General features: G+C 44.5%; 1 protein-coding gene across 1 annotated transcript in view; it reads right to left on the bottom strand.

Annotated features, from left to right (window-relative positions):
- The window catches only part of SEL1L (SEL1L adaptor subunit of SYVN1 ubiquitin ligase), a gene marked incomplete at its 5' end in the record, with an annotated part of 28,398 nt that extends 17,571 nt beyond the window's left edge, over positions 1 to 10,827 (bottom strand). Inside the window, 3 exons of the mRNA XM_084264179.1 lie at positions 2,340 to 2,562; positions 2,754 to 2,791; positions 10,755 to 10,827. Coding sequence (XP_084120305.1) covers positions 2,340 to 2,562; positions 2,754 to 2,791; positions 10,755 to 10,827 — 334 coding nt within the window. The remainder of the gene's footprint in view (positions 1 to 2,339; positions 2,563 to 2,753; positions 2,792 to 10,754) is intronic.
- Positions 10,828 to 22,456: the final 11,629 nt, after the last annotated feature.

The following is a 22,456-nucleotide window of genomic DNA, read 5'->3' as shown; positions in this document are numbered from 1 at the left end:
TACATGGTGTTCTTTCAAGCTAAGTTTGTAATGTTTGAGGTGACAGAGAAAGTTAGTTCTTTTTTCCAGGGTCTGTAATTTTAAGACCTAGAGACAGTACTATTTTAAGTTTCATGACTACAAATGAGACCTGTTTTATCACTGCCACTTAACAAACTCCAGGTCCAGGATATTAACACTACTCCAGAACTTGAAGCCTTCCTTCCATTTTTTAGTACCATGTCTCTTGTATTGAAAGCAAGTGGATACAAACCACTTACACAGTGCTCTGCATGAGTCAGCTGTACACTGAACTTATGAAATCCCTCTGCCCTAGTCCTCCCCCTTGCCTTTTTAATTCTAAATTCAACTGTGTATGTTCCTTACCCTCCTCTCCCCCAAGAGTTAAAAATACTAACCCCTAAAGCAAAGCAGCAATGCTGTTACAGGATAAAATGCTCACAGTGCTCATTTTTTCATGTACTTAAAGAATCATAAATACAAATTGAAGCAAATAATTTAGTCTGAGGATAAACTGCTTTTTGTCAAACTGAGTGTGCAAGTACCAATTTACATGTCTTGCATTGTCTCAATAAAACATATGGTCTTTTATAACTATATTTTTGTCCTTATTTACTTGTGTCTCATCTCACACTTTATGCTGCAGGAAACCCAAATATAGACTACTTGTAAGTATTGGTTACATTACTAGAATATTCTTCCAAATAGGAAAACAAATGTAGCAGAAATTGCCAGCTTGGTGTAAACTTTTGGGCAGTTTTCAGCAAAACCTGTTAGTGGGGGACTTGACTGTTACAGAAACATACAACACAAAAGAAAACAACTAAAAAATACCATTTTCTTTACATGCAAGACCTCCTCAAAAACCAGATGAGAACAGGACAACTTCTTTCTTAAAAGGCTTAAAAGCTTTAGTAGTACTAATTCTAAATTACTGAAGATTTTTTTCCCCTGCTTAATATCCTGCAAAATACACATGGAAACTGGAGTAATGTTATTGCCACATAATCTCATGACCATACACAGGAGCCAAACTGCGTTTAGAGAAGCTTTAATCTCCCTTAGTACAGTCCTGTCACCAGCTCATTCAGCAGATACATCATCTCTACCTGAGGTTGGTTCCTGTCCTGCTCAGTTAAAAAGCTGGCCAGTAAAGCTCTCCTTCAGCAGTTTTTATTCCTGCCAAAATACCTTTCTTTCAGAACTGGGTTTTTTTTAGATAAAACCAGTAATCCTTCCATGTATTTAAGTGGTTCCAGAACTTGCACAAGACTTAAATTTATGTGTTTTGAAAGTCACTTGCAGTAGTTTGACAGGTGCCATTAAAAACCTTAGTACCAGGGAGCAAGCCAGCTGGTTACACCTTTCTGATGCAAGATTAAAAGTTATCTTGAAGTTTACTTTTGACACAGACTGCACTGACTAAACGTGGTGCTTAGCTCACTTTTGTGGCAGCAGGCTATTTAGTGCCTTTTATATACCTTTTTTCTATACACCAGCACACATACTGACAGCGATAATGAAGCCTACTACTTGGTTATTTTTACCAAGTGTTCTGCATTAGGAAGCACAGCTTATTAGAAAATGGAAGTTAGTGCAGAATGGAGCTCATTTAATAACTCCTGCTCTCTTTTGACATTTGAGTCTGAGTTGACAAGTTAGACAAATACAACAATGCTACAGAAAAGATATAGTTAAGTTGAAGATTTACTGCTTACAGACAAGTGAAAAGCCTTTGCTGCATGAGCCAGGGTACTCAACTGCACCATCTAATTATCATCCACTACTAACTACAAACCAAGAAATAATTTTAAATTTACATTTCTATTAGTAGCAAAAAAGAAATACTAGTATTACCTGGGAATTTAGGTACAAGGACATTAAGTTTTTACCTATATTTAAAAGCTGACTGAAGTTTAGATGCAATTTAGATGTTGCCTTAAGGCTCCCAATGCCATCCAAGGAAGCTTGCCTTTGCATCACAATTTGTTCCTTCTCAGGCTGAAGCACTGATGCAGTTTCTCCTTCTATGGCTAGTATACATATACACACAGAGCACAGTAACCATACTCAAGTCCTGTTTCAAGAAATCAGGGCTGCCTCTTTATAGTTAAAGCTTTCCAAGAAGATGGAAACAGCCACTCATTTCAATCACTAGGTATTTGAAAACGTTTTGATGTTAGTTGCCAATGGAAAAGGCAGCAATTACCATTCTATTTCAGAGAGATTAGATACTAGTCATTTCTTATGTTCAAAATTGGTATTTGTGTTCATCCATGTGCCAAAGTTACTCAGATGCATCTTTCCTGCCACTTGTTCAAAAGTCTGTGAGCAGTTACCTGGAGTCTGGATCTCTGCTTCTTCCAAATCCTTATTTAATAGATTTGACATTTCTAGAGAGTTTAATTCCTCCAGAGAATTCTCCTTCTCCTCATCTTGACTGTGGATGTTCTCTTCATCCTCTGCCTGAGAGTCTGATTTCCCAGATTCAAGGAAGATCTGACCTGCCACCACTCGCGTTCCTGTAGAATGGTCCTTTACCTGGTCCTCTGCAGATAAGGTCTGAAGGAAAGCAGGCACGGAATTTAGGACATCAAAAACTGAACAGTGGCACAATTAATTCTTCTCATGCACTGGAGAAATTAATGAGACAGCAAATGATTTAAAACAAGAATCAAATCATACTTCTGAATTTCAGTCTTCTGCTCTCACTCCATGAGAAAAACAGAGTGACTAGAAACTTATTTCCTTACCTTTGACTCTAGTGACTCATCTTGATTTCCCTCTTCATCTAGAAGAGATATTATAAGTCAGTAAAGTGCTTTTCCATCAGGTGATTTTTCTCAAAAATGAAAATAAGCTTAGCTATAATATTGGATCATGGTTTTGAGATATTCTAGTGTACTAAGTTGACTAATGTACTTCAGAACGTTATTACTGCCATCAGGATGAATCAAGTGATTCACAGACAACCCTCTCAGATTATGCCAGCACAACTGTGTGTGCAGTACCAAAAATAAATGAATAAATATGTATCAGTCCTCCAGATTACTACACAGTCTGAGTTGTTCCAGTCCAACTAAACTACTGAAAGTATGCATCAAGTGAAAAGGATCTATGGAACCTTCGTTTTTTAGTCACCAAATCAGCTTTAGTATAAACAGCTTCAGCAGCAACATGAAAATTACAATAATACCACCCTGCTTATAATTAGACATTGTTCTTTCCAGAATGCCAATTAAATTTGCCTGAACAGAATATTCAAGCCTTTATATAGAGATGACTCTTTAGAGCTGAAATGAGTTTGTCTTTAAGACACTGTTTAAGAGCTGCAAGCCTTGTTTAACCCTCATCTCTCTTATCTAAACGGGCTATGATATGTTTAATTAGAAAGACTGGAAATACAAGATGTGGTAAAGAAGAAAGGCTACTAGGCAGAGATCTAACAGAACAGACATGAAAAGGAGGAAATTAATCAGAAAAGATTATTTATGAGACTTATACTATTGTTTTACAGAACTGTATCTCTCTCCTTTGTTCCTGTAACTTAAATGGGCTACTCCCCATGCTTCAAACAACTTGGTTTACACTATCATCTGGACTGAAAGCCTCTGAAATTATCACAGCCAAAATGTGATTGTTCCCAGTCAGCAGTATGTGACACCATCTCATTCAGCTAAACAAATGCCCCCACATTAGAAAGAAGATCCTACAGGTCATCTGCTCTGCATCCCACCTCCCCCAACTCCCTTAAACCAAAATAAAAGCTAAGCAAAGCTGCCACTAACTCCTACTACATTTAGAAATCCCCCTCCCTTCTGAAGACTCTGGGGTGTGTAATGTCCTACAGCAGTGGTAAAGCATTGACAGGCTGGAGACCTGCATTACAAGTAGAGAAAGTACCTAAAATAACAGAAGTTTGTGCTCAGTACATGAGACAGACCATTCAGGATGTTGCAGTTAGCTACAGAGGACTACCTGCACACATACTGAATGCCAGCAAAGCTCTCCAGAAGTTTAACAAACTGACTTGCTGTAAGCATTTGGCAGCAAACAAGCCCTGCATACTTTTCATCCTCATGCAAATCACGTGTATTACCAGAGATAAATCATCTCTGAAGTGACAGACTACAAACGTAGCACTTCACTGGTTCATGTTTTGAAGACTACTACTACTACAGCACAGCCACTGCTGGTATTTGCAATGAAAGGACTAATACTGGAAGCCAGATTTCAGAGAGGGATTTCCACGCTGGTATCTGAAGTGTGACCTTTGATTAGAACAAATAAGTAAAAAGATGAGGATCAACTTAGAGCTGTGACAGCACAATAAAAAAACCAAACATCCAAACAAGAAAAAAACCACTAAGGCTTACAAGTAAAGCTTATTAAGTGACAAGAAGTCTGACACTTGCCATGGTTTAACCCAGCAGGCAGCCAAAACAACCAGACAGACATTTGCTCACTCCCCACAGTGGTAAGGGGGAAAGAATTGGAAAGAAACGATAAAGCTTGTGAGTTGAGATAAAGACAGTTTTAATAAGGCAGAAATGGAAGATAACAATATACAAAACAAGTGAAGCACATCACAATTGCTCACCTAGTTCTTAAGCCACGGTGCCTCCCAGACAACCCCCCAGTTACATACTGAGCATGATGTCATACCATGTGGAATATCCCTTTGTCCAGTTTGGGTCATCTATCCCGGCTGTGCCCCCTCCCAGCTTCTTAGACATCCCCCACCTTCTCACTAGCAGGGCAGTATGAGAAGCTGAAAAGTTCTTGACTGCTTGGCAACAACAAAAACTTCAGTGTGTTACCAACAGGATTCTCATTCTAAATCCAAAACACAGCACTATACCAGCTGCTGGGAAGAAAAATTAACTCCATACCAGCTGAAACCAGGACAACAGTGCTACTGAGACAAATAGATAACAGTCTATTGAGCACACTAAATAGGGTGTAGAGCTCAAAATGTTTGACTGCCAGGAGACAGAGGATTAAAAATGTTCTAGAACAGCTGAAGTGGGTAAGCAGCTGTACCTTACAGGTCCAAAAATGAAAGCATGCAGAGCTAGCAGAGACAGCAAAGAGCACTCTAGATGAAAGAGACAGACCCTGCAAGTAGAAATCAAGACAGTGTGAGAACAAACACCAACATGGAACAGAAACTCCAAAAGAGGCATAATGAAAAAGAAGAAAAAAAAAGAAAGAGACAAAAAGGATGGCTAGCTGCATTTGTGCAGAGACCATAGTGCTTACCAGCTTGAGGAATCTAACAGATAAGGATGACTGTGATAAGGCATAAGAAGTTCCACCACTGAACTGCAACACTTCAGATCCCCATGTTACAGACACTTTTTCATTACAGTGAAAATACACAGGCATTTAGGGCACTTGTTAGTCCTTTATTCTGAATCTGAAGTTACTGTTTTCCTTCAAATTACATTCTACTATCCTAAATAATTTAAATCTAAAAGCAAATGCCACCCCTACAACTTCAAATTCCAGTGCTTGTCAAGAGATTGGTCCAGAGCAGGGAAAAACTAAGACAGGGTTAACCTACCCAGCAGCTTGTATGCTGCTATGAATACATACAAAGCACTTCTGCAGTACCTGTTACTGCAGTAACAAACATCATATTATTTTTAATAGCTATACCAGCTGGGGCATTTGGTTTTGTCTGTTCAAAATCAGCCTGGCCACCTGACAGCACTTAACCCATTCTAGCTTATTGGTAAGGGCTTTACTGACTGACTTCAACTTGTGGAAAACTGACTTCACAACAAAAGAACCACAGGAGGTCAAATATAAACAAACTGGATATACTATCTATGCACAGATATCAAAGAACAGTTTTATTGTAACTTCACGTGCAAAGTAAAAAAATCTACTCAACTGAAAGGCAAGAGACATCTGAGTAACAGAAGGCAGAGCTCATTAAAGGTTTGCTCTCCTTCCTTGAAAGTAAATAAACCTATTTCATTTCTATTGCATCATTTAAATTCTCTCTGAAGGAATCAGCATCGTTATTAAAGAAGTTGTACTTGAATAATTGTTGTCAAAAGAGTTGCTCCAAAACAGAGCTATGGCAACAACAACAAAAAATCAGCTTTGCTCTGGGATTTCCTAAGTGAAGCAGATGAGGTTGCAGTGATGACCGGTAAGGTGACCGCAGCAGGGATCACTCACAGCCTTGTTATTTCACAGAACTGCTGAGTAAGTGCACTCCCTACTCATAGAAGGGTGTCTGCTTCTAAGAAAGAGGAAAACTACTCTCAAACTGTTAATGAAAGATCTAGGAAAGGTCACGGTTTGACCTAAGAACAGCTCATTAGTCAAGGCTCAGCCACTGAGCAAAGTCACAGATGTTGTGCTTGTGCACCTGCTCCAGAGATTACAGCTGATACTTCAGTTTGTTTTTCCACAGTAACTGACTTCTTAAAAGTTGCCTCTGCTACACAGGCTGCCTAATTCTATAAACCTGAAAAGGCCAATTGGAAATCAATCCTACCACCTTAGAGAAACTAAGGAGATGCAATGATGTATTAGAAGAAAAAAGTAGAGCTAGAACAGGCAGCTGGCAGAATGCTTTGCTTACAGTGCTGAGCTCCAGACACTGCTGGGTGCTCTCACACCTAGCTAGACTATCTAGCACACTCCACACAGCTAAACACCGATTTCAATCATCCACCACTTCATATATAATTAAAATCAGCTTTAAAACATACTTATTTTTCCTCAGTTAGAAAGCCCAGTGTTGAATCAATAGTGAAAGTCCTCAGGCAGCTATGCTGGAGAAAAGGATCCTACCATATGCCACACAGAGATCCTAACTTCTTGCAAGAACTGAGAGCACGATGGGAAGAGAGGGGTAGAAACAAGAAGAGCTATGCAGGGTGATTCAGCAAGAAGAATGTCATTACCTTGAGGGAGTCCCACAGTTGTAAAGTTTTGCTGTATCAGAAGAACAAACCAACTGACAGCCTCTAAGGCTAAAGGCCTGCCACTGCTAGACAAGAAATACTGTTCATTTCAGAGTGGTCACTCACCTTCACTAAACAGCCAAAAACTCACTAACTGCACGAGCTGGCAACCTCCCAAAGCTCTGATGAATGCCCTACCCGATCACTGCCATCCGTTTCCTTTCAGTTTTAAGAGTTTATCCTGCTCTGGAGCTGTGATCTCCAAGGTGGGGTGTACACACCCCAGAGTGTGTGCTAGCTGAGCCACTGAGGGTGCAGGAAGACCTTTTTTTACCATTAATAAATAAAACTCGTCTTCATAACAGTTCATTTTACCTTTATCTCATTCATTTTCCCTTTCTGTTTTTGTGCACGTTTTATGATGTATGAATATTAGTACCACAGCACATACTGAAAAATACAGGTGAGCTGAAACACTGAAGACACATGCTCAGAGGTTTTTTACTGAGAGGAATGCATGAACAGAAGAGGTTTGGTAATGACTGTTTTCAAGCCTCCACCAGATATTTCCTGTGGTCTTTTAAAGGGTTTTTTTGAAATGCTGGTTTTTGTGCAAGTGGCTAGTTGGATGCTGGAAAAGGATGCAAACCCTGTTCTTGCAGGAAAAAAGGAAATCATAAAAATACCCACCCTTCAGATTGCTTCTCATCCATGTTTCAACTGTTAAATTCAGCACAGAAACAGACAGGAGAGATGCAATTCCTACTACATGAACCTCTAAAACTTGCAGCCAGTTAAGCAAAATCCTCAAGTGGCATCAATGCAGCAGGACTAGTTTCAAAGTAACCTTGGCAGCAAGGAAATTGTTCCCACCTACAATCTGTGTGAGGTATTCCTTTCAGCACAGCTATAGGAGTAAGATATAGGTCAGCCCCCACCCTGAATACAAATCTTCCAGTCTCCTTGCAACTGCTAACCAACTACTTACAAAACTTACCACCCAGCAGTTCCTCAGCATGAACTGAGATTCTCTCTCTGGAGAACAAGGCAACAGCTTTAGGGGATGTTTTCCATTTAGGTGAGTTAAACATGAGCTCTGTCTTTTGAGAGTTTCCTTCACGTGTATGTCTGTGCTCATTTGTCCTACCAGATAATGAGACAGTATGAAAACCTCTGCCTGTCACTGAATTTGGCCATGGAAGGTGCTGGGTAGCCAGAGGAAGAATCACTTCCTCTCTTCAGGCAGATAAGAGAATTTCTACCTCTCAGTTTGCAAACACAGGGGGTGGAAGGAATCAAATACTACTGGCAGTCAGAAAAAAAAAAAGAAGCTAATATTTTTTCAACATTCCTAATGAAAGATCACCAGAAGCAGAAGGCCATCACTGCTTGGTCAGCAGAAGATAGCCAGCTTTGCCTGGAGCACAGTTACCTTTTTTTTAGCTGCTTTTGCCAATTCCACATGGATCCCTTACTATTCTCTCTGCATGTCCCCAATGTTCAACTACTTCATCATCTGTTTAAAGATCTTTAAAACAACAGTGCCCATTTCTTTAGGCCTGAGTTTTCCTGCATTCACCTGAAGATTTCAATAAACTGATTTAAGCAAAATTTATGACTCTAGAGTTAAGGTTCTAAGCTATCGCATGAAGACTCACTACTCACAAAAAAACCCTCATTAAGAACATCTCCTGAAGTCAGGATATGTAATACTCGAGCCATTTGTCCTCATCCTCCTTAAAACCCCTCCCTTCCAATGTGCTCACATTCCAGATGACTGTATCCAGACCAGACATTAGGAATGAACAAATATTCAAGGAAGCATTTAACACAGTCTTGCTTGCACCAGGCTCTACTAGGAAGAGAAAGTGGTACTGTTACTGCAGGAAATAAAACCATCGAAGCCATGATTCAATGGCTTTCAGAAGAAAATTCTGACAATAATTGGAGCACTAAAGGTCTTCCTGTTATCATCTGCTGTTAGAAGCTGGACTCCGAACACCCTCTCCTCATTAACTTTGGATATTAAGGTACAGTTTTATCTCACAGGAGCGATTTAAGTTTGGCAACAGCTCTTAATCTTTTATGAGCTGTACCACATGTTTTCTTGGGCCTACTAACTGCATCAGTTCAACTGACTCTAAACATATGGTTTTCTTAAAGGCTGAATTAAGCTATCAGAACTTCATATTCACAAGCACAGCTTTGTGACAGTGGAAAAGCAGTCAAGACACAGCTAGCACAGCCACAGGCACGCTCTCAGACAGCCCTTAACTCTGTCGCCTACCTTCCACGCACACAACAAACAGTTCACCTGACACCAACAGGCTCATCTCACCTTGGCTGTTTTCTTTATACAGGCTGACAGTAAGAACACATCGTTCAAAGTCTAGGTACATCTCTCTGGCTTCACTGAATTTGTTCCTATCTTTGACACACCTTGAGAAGCACCCTTCTGACTCGCGTTACCTACAAAGCTCAGGTAATGGTGCTGGATACCCAACCTGAAACACAGGGGTTGGAAGGGACCTGGAGAGCTCATGGGGTCCAACCCCCCTGCCAAAGCAGCTCCCCAGCTCATATTGCACAGGGCAGTGTCCAGATGGGGCTGGAATCTCTCCAGAGAAGGAGACTCCACACCCCCTGGGCAGCCTGTCCCAGGGCTCCCTCAACCTCACTGGGGAAAAGTTCTGCCACATGTTGCTGTGGAACTCCCTGTGCTCCAACTTGCAGCCATTGCCCCTTGCCCTGACCCCACAGACACTGAAAAGGGGCTGCCCATTCCCCCTGCATCCCATGCTTAAGATATTGATAAACATTCATAAGGTCCCCCCTTAGTCTTCTTTTCTCCAGGCTGAACAGTCCCAGCTCACTCAGCCTTTCCTCACAGGGGAGATGCTCCAGGCCCTTCAGCATCTCTGTCCCTCCTCTGGACATAACTTTAAACTTCCTCCTGCAGACATGAAGATGGATCCCAAACCACAGAACTTACCTCTAGAGAAGTTACTTTCCTGAAACATCACTGACAGCCTAAAAGCACACCCCCGGTAGCACTGGATAAGGCTGCCTATTAAAGAATGCTTTCTGGCTTTAGAATGCCTATATATATATATATATATACACACACACGTATTGCACATCCCCTCCACCCGCCCACGGTGGAAATAAGGTTGTGGGAGGTAGAAACCCCAGGAAAGGAAGTAGATGACAACACACCAGAAACACAAAACCCAAGCAGCATAAAAACAGAAAATAAAAAAGGAAAAGAAAAGAGTATCATGGCGACAGAACGCAAGAGCCAGAGAGGCCCTACATCTGCCTGCTGGAGGAGAACGCTGAGGTGACAGCAGGCAGCATAATCAGCCTCTGGCACGGAAAGGCACACCAGGGAGACACACGGGCCCCGAGCCGAGCAAGCGCTACCGAGCAGGCTCCCGACGAGCTGCCTAAAGGCAGGCCCGGCCTCAACAGGGCACTCACACCCCCCCCCGGAGCGCCGAGCAGCCCCTGCGAGGCCCAGCCCGCAGACAGGCTGAGCAACGGGCCCGCCGCCCCCGCCGCTCACGGCCACGCAGCTGACAGCAGCCCGGCTCCCTTCCTCCCCCCTCCGCCGCCTCAGCCCTCCCGCGAGCACGGAGCTGCCTCAGCGAGGGCAGAGAACCCCTTCCCTCCCCACCCCGCCGCCGCCTCCGCAGCCCAGTGCGGGCGCCCGCACCCCGCGGCACCGGCCGCACGCCCCCCCCTTCCCCCGCAGCAGGCCGTGGGGGCCGAGGCGAGCGCAGAGGTCAGGCCCGGCGGGACGCGGGGAGGTGGAGACCCGGTACTGACCGGCCGCGGCTAGTCCTCCGGCCCAGAGCGCCGCCAGGCACAGCAGCAGCCCGAGGCGCGCCCGCCGCCCCATCCCGCCGGGCTCCTGAGGGGCCGCCGCCGCCGAGGGGCTCGGAGTCCGGCTTCCTCGCCCCGCCCCCCCCGCCGCGCCGCCACCAATCGGCTGGCCGCGCTAACGACCAACTGCGAGCGACTGGCCGCCGCACACGCAATCCTCCAGGGGAACGGCCCGCTCTACATGGCCCGCTCCCATTGGCTGGGAGGAGCTGCGGGGCGCCAGCCACGCCCTCCCCGCGGCCAATGGGACAGCGGAGCGTAAGCGCGCCCTTCCGAAACAGCGGCGCTGATTGGTTAGCGCCGCCCTTCCTACAGCGCCCTGCGAAGGGACAGCTGGGGCTCCGCGGCGGCGGGACTACATTACCCACAACCTCCAGCGCCAACGTGCGAGGAGCGCGCAGTCCCGCGGTAGCACCGCGCTTTGCCCTTTAGAGTCCAGAGGCCGCCGTTGGAAGCGCGGGGCGGGCGGTTCCGCCGCGCCCTGGGGGCGCCGTGAGGGGCCGGGCCAATGGTATCCTGGGCTCCTTCAGCAGAGGGGTGGCAGCAGGGACAGGGAGGGGATTGTCCTTCTCTACTCTGCCCTCGTGAGGCCCCAGCTGGAGTCCTGTGTCCAGAGCTGGGGCCCCAGGACAAGAAAGATGTGGGACTGTTGGAGAGGGGTCAGAGGAGCCACAAGGATGATCAGAGGGCTGGAGCACCTGCCCTACAGAGAGAGGCCGAGGGAGCTGGGCTTGTTCAGCCTGGAGAAGAGAAGGCTGTGGGGGGACCTCATTGCAGCCTCCCAGTCCCTGAAGGGAGCTTATAGGCAGGAGGGGATTGGACTTTTTAAAAGAGCAGATAATGGCAGGACAAGGGGGATGGACTAAAGCTAAAGGAGGGAAGGTTTAGATTAGATATTAGGGGGAAGTTCTTTACAGAGAGAGTGGTGAGGGGCTGGAACGGGCTGCCCAGAGAGGGGGTGGATGCCCCGTCCCTGGAGGTGTTCAAGGCCAGGTTGGCTGGGGCCCTGGGCAGCCTTGTGTAGCTCCAGGCCTGGAGGTTGGTGTCCCTGCCTGTGGCAGGGGGGTTGGAGCTCTATGATCCTTGGGGTCCCTTCCAACCCATGCCATTCTGTGATTCTATGAAACACTGCTGTGTTACCAGACTGTGGTATCACACAGTGCTGAGCTGAATTACTAACTGGATTTGTCACATGCTGCCTAAATAACGTGCAATATGAGCTGGGGAGCTGCTTTGGCAGGGGGTTGGACCCCATGAGCTCTCCAGGTCCCTTCCAACCCTCATGGTTCTATGATTCTATGACAAGCTTGGTGTTGGCATGAGGGGCCGTTGGTGTCAGTCCAGCAGGGACAGGGCACTCAGGTATGGTCATAGTGTAACGGTGCCGGTGTGAGGGGTTCCTCCAGGGTAGGCTGCCGGGAGCTGGTGTGGTGGTCAAGCCCTATGGGTGTTCCAGACTTCAGGGAATAAATTCCCCCTCAGCATGATCTATTCATCCCTCATGCAAGCAGGGTTTGGGCTAGGTGACCTCTGGAGGTCGCTTCTAACCACATTTATTATATGCCTGAAGCTGGGGGTGGGTGGTGGTAGCATGTGTGTCAGTGAAATGGAAGAACAAGAGGAGAAAAACAATGCAGCACTGAGGTGTTTTTTTTTTCCTGAATTAATTAATCACCTTCCAAATAAAAAATCAGATAATATTGCAGTCTGAGTTAGTTCCAATTAATTTCGTGTATGTGGAGTGTGGTAAATTTATTGCTGCCTTCCCATTTATGTGTGCAGCAGCCATAAAATTCCCATTACTTTTCTTAATCAGTTTTGCATTTTCATCTATGAAGCTTTGAATGGAAGCTTGGGTATCTTTTTCTCCTGTTCCTCCACTCTATTCTGTGCCAAAAATGCCATCTTTTCTGCACCAGTCCAAGTGACCAGGCAAATAATGAGGACTCAACTTGCATCCTTTGTGTTTTAAGTACACTTAGGTTTAGTTTTGAAAAGTGGTGTCTAAATTTTCAAGAGTTTTTTTGAATTGGACCTCTTTAAATACTGCCTAGTGTGTAGGCACAATGTATGGCATGAACTAATGGTAGTTATTCTCCAGGCAGGAGAATGCCAGAGTGTGAGGTAAGCTTTGAGTAGCTCAGTGGTAAACATGTCAACTTCCTGAGTGATTCTCACAGTCTCTTGCTCATCTTCTGACTCCCTAGTGTGACCATGCAACTTCCCTCCTTTGTGGCACCCCTGCTTTTTTTTCCTTTGTGGAAACTTTAGTGTGGGGCTTTTTGTTTGTTTTAAACGTAAAACTGCACAAGTGGGAGAAGTGTGAAGCTTGCTATGTTTTTAAGAGCAATTTCCCCAAGATTGGTCCTTACAGAATATTCTCATAAAGTGTTTTCAGCTTGCTTTAAAAAAGAACCAAAATGAGCAAGCTTCAGCCACCTCTGGGAGAAGATGTCTGTCCCAAAATATACTGGTGTAATAACAGATGTTTCAGACCAAAATGACCCTTTTTTTTTTTTTATTTAGAGTGTAGAATATTTAGTTGTAGACAATCTCATAGCTCTTTAATTATACTTTTTGCTTTTCTTTGTTTTGCTCTGCGTTTTTAAAGTTTCTGGACACTTCCAAGGAAACAATTACAAGGAGAATAAAATTCCTAAATCTCCAGTGTTCATGGCTGTAGGGGGGTTATGATTCTAGGAAGGCCCATCAGCAAAGTCAGAGACACAACACAGAAGGTAATTAAGCAGTCTGAAGGAACAAAGGTGAAAATCTCCAAGCCTGGTATCACCTGGTAGTAGGATTTAGTGAGAAGGTAGGACTCAGTGTTGATTTGGTGTAGGGCTCAGAGAAGTCTCTCATGTTTTTGCCTCTGCTATCCATTCTTACCCCTCACTTTTCTTGCTTTTGTCACTTCCTATAAATATCCCATAATTTTTACATAACCCCAGAAGTTCTATTCCATGTTTCTGGTGCACTCTTCCAACCTCCCTCAAATATCCCACAGTACTAAAAAAATCTTGATTTTTCCTCTTATTCCTCCTCAGCCTGTGCCTAAGTAGTTCCCTTTAACAGCCCATCAATCTGACCAGAGAGTTCTGCTCTTTGTCTACCTTATTACTTGCTCATTAGGGTTCATGGGTTTGTTTGCTTTATTGCTTTATCCCTTTCCTCCTTGCTTGTTATTTCTATGACACCCAATAGCCCTTAACCAGATAGCTTAATGAGTCAGGTGCTCTTAGTCCTATCTGCTCTTACAGTGGCATAGAGAAAAATACTCTTGTTTGTTTAAGGTTCTGGAATCCTGGTGCTTTTTGTATCTGTTCTGGTTTTACCTCTGCTGTTGAGTTACTGCTATTGCTTGCTTTTTTTAACTGCTCATTTTCTCAAGGGAAGAGCTCCAGTACCCATCAGTGAGCTTTCCTGTTAACGAAACTGGAGTGTTACATGCTTACCAGAGCTGTAACGTTACAGTCCCAGGGGTATGAGTTGCTTGTATAGATTTCTGATGTCTCTACATTGTGCTAAGAGCATCAGCACTGAAAATAACGTTATCCAGTTGGCTGTGTGCTCAAGGTCCTGTCTTCAGACAGCAATCAACAGCAAACACAAGTGAGTTTGTAGTGTGTTACAGCATAACAAACACCAGCCTCCTCTGGAGATAAAGTCACATCAGGCCCATCTGTGCACAAGTCTGGTGAAAACAGAGTATTTATAATGTAAAAGCATTTTTATTGTTGAAACAGTGCTGTGTGAAATCGGTAGAATTCTATTCTAGCCCCTACATTTCAGGAGCTGGACAAAATGAGGGAAATGGCTTTATTCAGATGAAGCACAGTCTAGCAGTTAAGGGTCTGTAAATGAAAATCACAAGAGAGAGTCTGTCCCCTTCCTGTACTGCTGCACATACATGTGAATATAGGTCTGTTAGGGAGCCTTGGACATCATTTCCTGAGAAGTGCCTCTTGAGCTGCAGAGCAGATGCAGAAGGGAATTAACACTAATGCTGTCTGCAACCTAAAAATTTCATATACACTGGCACTTTACCTGCACTGAATGGATGTGGCAGTGTCAGGTATAGGAATGGCAACTTCTAGAGTAACCTGAGCTGCTTTAAAACAGGAAAAGCTCCAAGAGACTGAAAGCCTCCAAGGTAAAATAGGACAAGATAACTGGTACAGCATACAGACATGGGCTCAGGGGTGAGCAGACCCTGGGTGTGATGTTTTCCTTTCTGGCTTGTGAGTGCTGTTTTGAAACCTTCAGTGCTGAATGCAGGCCTAGGACTAAAGCAAGAGCCCTCCCTGGTCAGTGGTGGGTGAGCAGGCAGGCGTGCACACAGGGTCTTCCTTAGTGGAGCAGGGTTGGGTATTAACTGGGAAACACCCTGTAGAGGGAAGGCAAAGCCAGATGAGCAGTGCATCTCTGTGAGCATCACATTGTGCTACAGCGACTGTCCCCCAGCTTCTGTGAACTCTTGGGTGTCTAATTTGTGTTCCCATTGAGTCAACACTGTTATTTCTAGGGCTTTTTCAGACTTAGCTCATTAAGCGTGGTTATTTACTATTCATAATGCTTTGCTTTGAAAAAAATTGAGTAATTCAGCTGGAAAAACGGAATACAATCACAAGGTTTAAACTATCAATCATAAATAAACAATCTGAGCACTCGTGCTGGGTGTAATTTATTCAGAGAAACGATTCAACAAACTTGCAAGTAATGAACATGCTTGGAGGAGTAATTTTTCCTTTTTTTCTGAGGTTATTTGGGAACAGGACATGGTAAAAACTGATCAGCTGTACCTATTCTGAAGCACATCTGTAGAAATAACTTAGATCTAAAAGAACCTGAGACTTGATGGGGTAAGAGGTCAATTCTCAGGGTAGATGTCAGCCTACCCGAAACTGAAGGTGGAAGGAATTGGTTGCTGTCTAGATGTGCAGCTGGTCTTACTTTGCCACCAAATGATAGTGTCCCATTGCTTCACACCAAGTTTTTTCCTGCCATCAGTGTCATTGTCTTCCTCATGTCAGGCCACTGATGCACGAACAACCTGGCCTGCTTACAGTATTTGGACATGATCCTGGTGGTGAAAGCATGTGGTAGGAAGCAGGGGAGTAAAATCAAGCAGAATGTTGTGCTTCTTATCTTTGTTTTGGTTGTGAAAATCAATGTTCAGTTTACTAACAGTCATTAAAATGTATTTCTCTGATCAAACATGTGAGACTTGAAGAAAAGCTGGACTGTTGTCCTGCAAGAAATGGTTTAGTGATCAGATGTCTAGCAAGAGAATAATGGAAAAGCATCAAACTATTTTATTATAAATCCATTTGCTGTGATGAAGAGGCTGTTTTCTCTAATGGTTTGGTCTTAATGACTTTGGATTGGCAAATTTCTTGTGTTTGATAGCGATGGTGGTGTGCCCATGCAGAACTTCAGCAACACTGCAAATGGTAGCTGGGATCAGCATTGTAACTACATCCTGAACAATAAAAGCTGGAAGAGTAACTCAGTAGTAGAATATAGTTCTAATCCATGCTGTGAGCCATGCCAGGTGCAAAGCTTCTGTTTCAGATTCTTGCAGTAGATAATATTTTCATAACATATGGATCCCAAGTGTAATCAAAGCTGGGTGTGTATGCTTTTGGGTTCGCATTCTTCAGAGTGTAGGCACATGGGTTGGTTAGGGGTTTTTTTGTTTGGTGGTATTTTGGGGGGGTGGTGTTGTTCAGATCCTGTATGGATTGCCTGAACTGGCTTTTGGTAAGACAAGCTGCTAAAAATGCCTGACCATAGATTAAAGTTAATGATGGTTTAAAAATGTCATTGTGATGTCATCTCAACTTGCTTTTTGGCCTTAGGGGTTGGAAGGGACCTGGAGAGCTCCTGGGATCCAACCCCCTGCCCAAGCAGCTCCCCAGCTCATATTGCACAGGGCGGCGTCCAGACGGGGCTGGAATCTCTCCAGAGAAGGAGACTCCACACCCCCTGGGCAGCCTGTCCCAGGGCTCACTCACCCTCACTGGGGAAAAGTTCTTCCCCATGTTGCTGTGGAACTCCCTGTGCTCCAACTTGCAGCCATTGCCCCTTGTCCTGTCCCCACAGACACTGAAAAGGGGCTGCCCATTCCCCCTGCATCCCCTGCTTCAGATATTGATAAACATTAATAAGGTCCCCCCTTAGTCTTCTCTTCTCCAGGCTGAACAGCCCCAGCTCCCTCAGCCTTTCCTCACAGGGGAGATGCTCCAGGCCCTTCATCATCTCTGTCCCTCCTCTGGACTCTCTCCAGGAGATCCCTGGCTGTTTGATCCCAGGGAGCCCAGCACTGGACACAACACTCCAGGTGGGGCCTGACCAGGGCAGAGCAGAGGGGGAGGATCCCCTCCTGTGACCTGCTGCCCACACTCCTCCTGATGCCCCCAGGATCCCATTGTCTCTCTCAGCCCCCCGGCAGTTCCGCAGCAGGAAGCCGGCCTGGCTGCTGCTGCCAGGGGTGCTGCTTTCAGGCTGGGAACGGGGCTGCCTTCTCCAGCCAGGGCTGCCTGTGGCAACCGCTGGCCTGTGACAGCCCAGAGAAACTCGCTCGGGGCGGGCACTGGATTCGTCCTGCATTGCGGGGGAGTGTCTGCACTGAAGTTTCAGTCGGTACTACCCTAAACCCTCCGGTTTCGGATGCCGCACAGCGCCGGGGTGGCCGGGCACCGCAAAGGCGGCTTGACGCCCATGTCCCGCACCGTTAGCGGGGCTGGAGGTTCCCCCGCCATGGCGTAGGCGCCCCCGAAGGGTGAAGGCGCGCGGCCCGCGCCGCTAGGTGGCGCTGCCGCGCTGGCGCTGAGCCACCGCTGCCCTCGGGCCGATGGGCGGGCGGGCGGGCGGCGGGGCGGTGGCTGTGCCGGCGGTGCCCGCGCTGGGGGAGTCGGGGACTCGCTGGGTGTGCAGGCACCCTCCCCTAAAGCTCTGAAAACCGAGCCATTCCCGGAGCGGTTCCTATTGTCGATTGTCCATATCGAGGGGATCTTGCTTTGAGTGCAAGAGAAGGGGTGTTCAGCCTGGGGAAGGGGCTGGAGGGCAAATCCCCTGAGGAGCAGCTGAGGGAGCTGGGGGTGTTGAGCCTGGAGGAGGCTGAGGGGAGACCTTATCACCACCTCCACTGCCCTGTCAGGAGGGTGCAGAGAGGTGGGCGATGGTCTCTTCAGCCAGGGGACAGGAGATGGGACAAGGGGAAATGGCATGAAGCTGTGCCAGGGCAGGGTTAGAATCATAGAATCATAGAATTGTAGGGGTTGGAAGGGACCTCAAGAGATCATCAGGTCCAACCCCCCTGCCAAAGCAGCTCCCTAGGACATATCACTCAGGCATCCAGACGGCTCTTGAATATCTCCAGAGATGGAGACTCCACCACCTCCCTGGGCAGCCTATTCCAGTGCTCTGTCACCCTCACTGGGGAAAAGTTCTTCCCCGTGTTGGTGTGGAACTTCCTATGCTCCAACTTGCAGCCATTGCCCCTTGTCCTGTCCCCACAGACATTGAAAAGGGGCTGCCCATTCCCCCTGCATCCCCTGCTTAAGATAATTATAAACTTAGATAAGATAATTATAAATTAGATTGGACATTAGAACAAAATTCTTCCCTGGCAGAGTTGTCAGGGCTGGAACAGGCTGCCCAGGGAGGGGCTGAGTCACCTTCCCTGGGTGTGTTCAAAAAAAGGGTCAATGAGGTGCTCAGGGATCTGGTTTAGCTTGGGATGGGAATGGTTGGACTCGACGATCTTCAGAGGTCTTTTCCAACCTTGTGATTCTGTGAGTGTCGTAGAACATCTTGGCCGTGCCTTGCTCTAGGCTGCAGTGAGGGTGCTGGCCGCTCAGCGTCCTGAGGCCCAGCAGGAGAAGCGTGTCTGGGGCAGGGCCTGGTTTTTATCCTCTCAAGGCTTTGCTCAGCTGTGAAGTGGTGCTAGTAGTGCATTCCCTGCTTTGCGGAGCTCCGACTTGCTTGTGGAGCCATACTTGGATGTTTTAATAACACAGCTACTCAGATCTCTTGGTGAACGCCGTGAGGAAGGCGAATGCAGGGCCAGATTCATACAGTGAATAACATGTAGCATCCTGGGGCACAACCTGCCTCACCAGGTGGTGGAATAATAGCTGTTCATGCATGCTGATTGAGGGGTTTAGACACTGCAGTCTCTAAACATGCTTGAGGTGCCTTTATCTCTCTGGTGGGACTGGGCAGTGTTTGTATCAGAGGCATGGGGAGCAGTTCCTGTGGTTCTGCATTCTTTTCTTTGACTCTTTTTAAATCCAGATGGGACTGACTTCCTTTGGTGACTTTGTTTTGACTTGTGAATTCTGAGGAAATCTATGTCTTCAAAAGAATTTTATTTTGAAGAAGCAAGTTTTTCTGACTCGGGACTGAAAGCCAGATGAATGTACAGTGTTTATATAGCACATTCCAGACTAACTGTTGCTAAGGCTTGCTGCCTAATTTAAAACTGGTCTTTCAGACTTGCTGGAGATACAGCTGAAGTTCATCCAATTTCAGTTTTGTAATGTATAGTGTTCACTTTTATCTCAAGCTCTATCTCTCTGTTCCTTGTTGCAGATCGACTGCTCAGAGTGAAGCAGCACATTGGGAGGGCAGGAATGGATCAGGATCTAACCTATACTGTATCTGCTGAAGAAAACTTGCTAAGGGGGTTGTGGTTTTGTTTTTGTGGGTTTTTTTTGTGTGGTTTGTTGTGTGGGTTGGTTTTTTTGGGAGGGGGTTGTTGTTTGGTTTCTGTTTTTCTTTAAAAGACGCTATCTAGACTGAACATGACATCTCACTTGTGACAGGGTAAGAGTTTGAAAAGGAGTTCTTTCCAACACCCTCTGGGTGCAGCTTGTCAGCCAGTTCCCCCCACCACCACGTGGACCACTTGTCTAGACCACAACACAGCACTTTCTCCATGGGGAGGCTGTGAGGAACAGTATGGAAAGCCTTGGAGAAAACCAGGTAGACAATGTTCACTGCTCACCCCACATCAGCCCAGCAGGTTACTTTGTCATAGGACATGGTTGGATTTGTAGAGCTTGATTTGCCCTTGGTAAATTCATGCTGGGTTTATCCCAGTTGTGCATTTCATTTGACTTGTGATAGAACAATAGAATAAGGCAACCAAGGATTACGATTATATAGAGACTTTATATATAATGTCCATCATGCAGATACCCATGAACAGTTGCATATATGGATGTTTTATGTTATTTTTTTATTCTCTCTCTAAAGAGAAAATGATTAGAAAAAGGTGCTGTGACTTTAAAATGAATAAATAAACTTCAATCTCAAGATAACACTGTTATAAGTATTGTCTAGAGTAATTTATTCTGTGGTACAGTAAGGTAGAGATACTGATTTATATAGTACCTTTTTATTAGTTTATGTAATTTACAGGAAGTGGCATAATTACCTGTTTGTTGCATTCTTCTCTTGTAGATATATGTAAATATATAAATATAAAACCCCCAAACTAGCAATGCTGATAGTCAGAATAAGGTACTTGCCCACACAGGTTCCTGTGATACTCACAGACTATTCACACAGACCACAGTTTCTGAAAGTGGGCTCCTCTAATTCTTAATCCAGGTTATGGATACATTCCTCAAAAATTGCCTTGACTTCTAAAGATCCTCAGTGCCTTTAGTTCTCAGTGTGTATATAATCATCTGACTTCAGGATTCCTAATTTGGAAATGTCAGTTATGTCAATCTTCCCATCTGTAAAATAGAATATATTAATTAGGTTAAGATTAATACATTTGAAAGAGACTTGTGATCCTTGAATATTCTCCTGGAAATATAATTATTATAAAACCTCTCATGCATTAATAATCTTTCTATAGGAAAGTAGGTGTTGCTGTCAATTCTTTTTTCCCTCATGCTGATGTGTTTATTTGTACTTTTGGCCAAGAAAAAAAGAAATAACGTATTTTTGATTTTGTAAAATAGAATATTGTTGATATTAATTGCAAGGAACAGACTTTACTAAGCAAAATGAGCATTGCTGGACATCTTAGTTTGAGAGAGACAGAGATTCCTGGACAGAAAGCATCAAGGTAGAAAGCACCGTGACAATTAGCATTGTGCCAGTGGAAGTATGTGCCTTAGAGGTTTAGTAATGGGATAGAGAACCTTTTAATTAGAGGTCACTCATTTGAATCCAGCTTAGGATAATTTAGTCATTTGGTATAATTAGGTTGAGAGGTCTATGCAAAATGGGTCTCAGGTCAGTGTAACTGTATTTGTAATTATCTACAACCACAGTTGTGGTGTTTTCCTTAACTGTGTGTATATTACTAAGGATAAGTTTCTTAACTCCCTCCTCTAAACGGACAATGTTAATATGAAAAACATCTTTCTAACTGATAGAGAAGGGCTGAACATTAAGTGGAAATTGATAGCCTTCTCATTCAGATAGTAAATATCATTAGTACTGGATTAATGCAGGGGGGTTCATCCTGAAAGAACTTAATTATTGTGATCTTCTGAAGCAAACTTGAAACTCTCTGAACTTTTATGCCATGTGAATAGTCTGGAAACTCACGACATCACTTGTATGTAAAAGCAACATGTAAATGCTTTACTGAATCAGATTTTATAAAGAGAAGCCCATAATAAGGGAAAACTTTATTAGATCAGAGGGAAATACAGACTATATAGTGTTTTTTCTTATGCAGGGGATCCATGGTGTCTGAGGGCTGATGACTTTCTGATACTGAGATAGCACAGTCCTCCTTGAACTCTTCCAGATGTCTTCTTATAATCCTCTGCTACTTGATGGACCTTTTATCCCACCTGTTTTCCAGTGCCAAATTACAACCAACCTTTCCTCTCTCTTATAGCATCTAGGATTTGAACAATATTTAGAACTTGTTTTCTGTTTTGTATCTTTAGTTTTGCTTGTCTTACAGAAAGAACTGTGGCATTATGAAGGAGTCTGATTTGCACTGAATACCCTGTTTTATTAAGGAGCATTGTATCTAACACTGTTTTATACTGTATGCAGAATTGTATTATCCCAGAGAATCACAACCTTGATGGGAAAGGCATGTATTTCTGTTAGGGCTCATTCTATGGAAAAACCTCTACCAAACTGGAGTGCATATGGAGTTTGAAGCAGGTCAGAAATGCATCTTGCATATGATTGGTTTTGAATATATACATCTAGCACTGTAGTGGCCTATTAAATGCTCTGTGCCTTGTGCTGGGTCTGAGGTTCAGGCAGGGGGGTAATCTAGAGATAAGGTTAAACAGAATCTGGTATTTGTGCTACTTCTCCAGCCCAGCTGAGAACTTTCAGAAGCCTTCCTTTATTACTTTCAAGTCAGCTTCATGTGTTTGTTTGAGTCATTCCCTGGTAGCAGTTTTTCCATCAGAACGTAATCATATGATAGATATGTTATTTTCTTGTAACATAAGGTCTAGTAGCATGTATTAGAATCCTTTAACATGAACTGAAAGTGAAGGAGGATGAATTAACTGTCAACATATTGGCATGTATGAGCCAACTTACATGACTGCAAAATGTAGTTGTGTTTTTCCTGCATCTACAGTGTGAGACACTGTTCCCCCTGCTCCCTGACAAAATAAAGAATCATCCCTGTTTTTCCA

This window comes from Gallinula chloropus (genome assembly GCF_964237585.1).
Source record: "Gallinula chloropus genome assembly, chromosome: 4".
Classification (NCBI taxonomy): domain Eukaryota; kingdom Metazoa; phylum Chordata; class Aves; order Gruiformes; family Rallidae; genus Gallinula; species Gallinula chloropus.
Note: the sequence above shows the minus strand (reverse complement) of the source record. Positions and strands in the feature narration are given on the sequence as shown.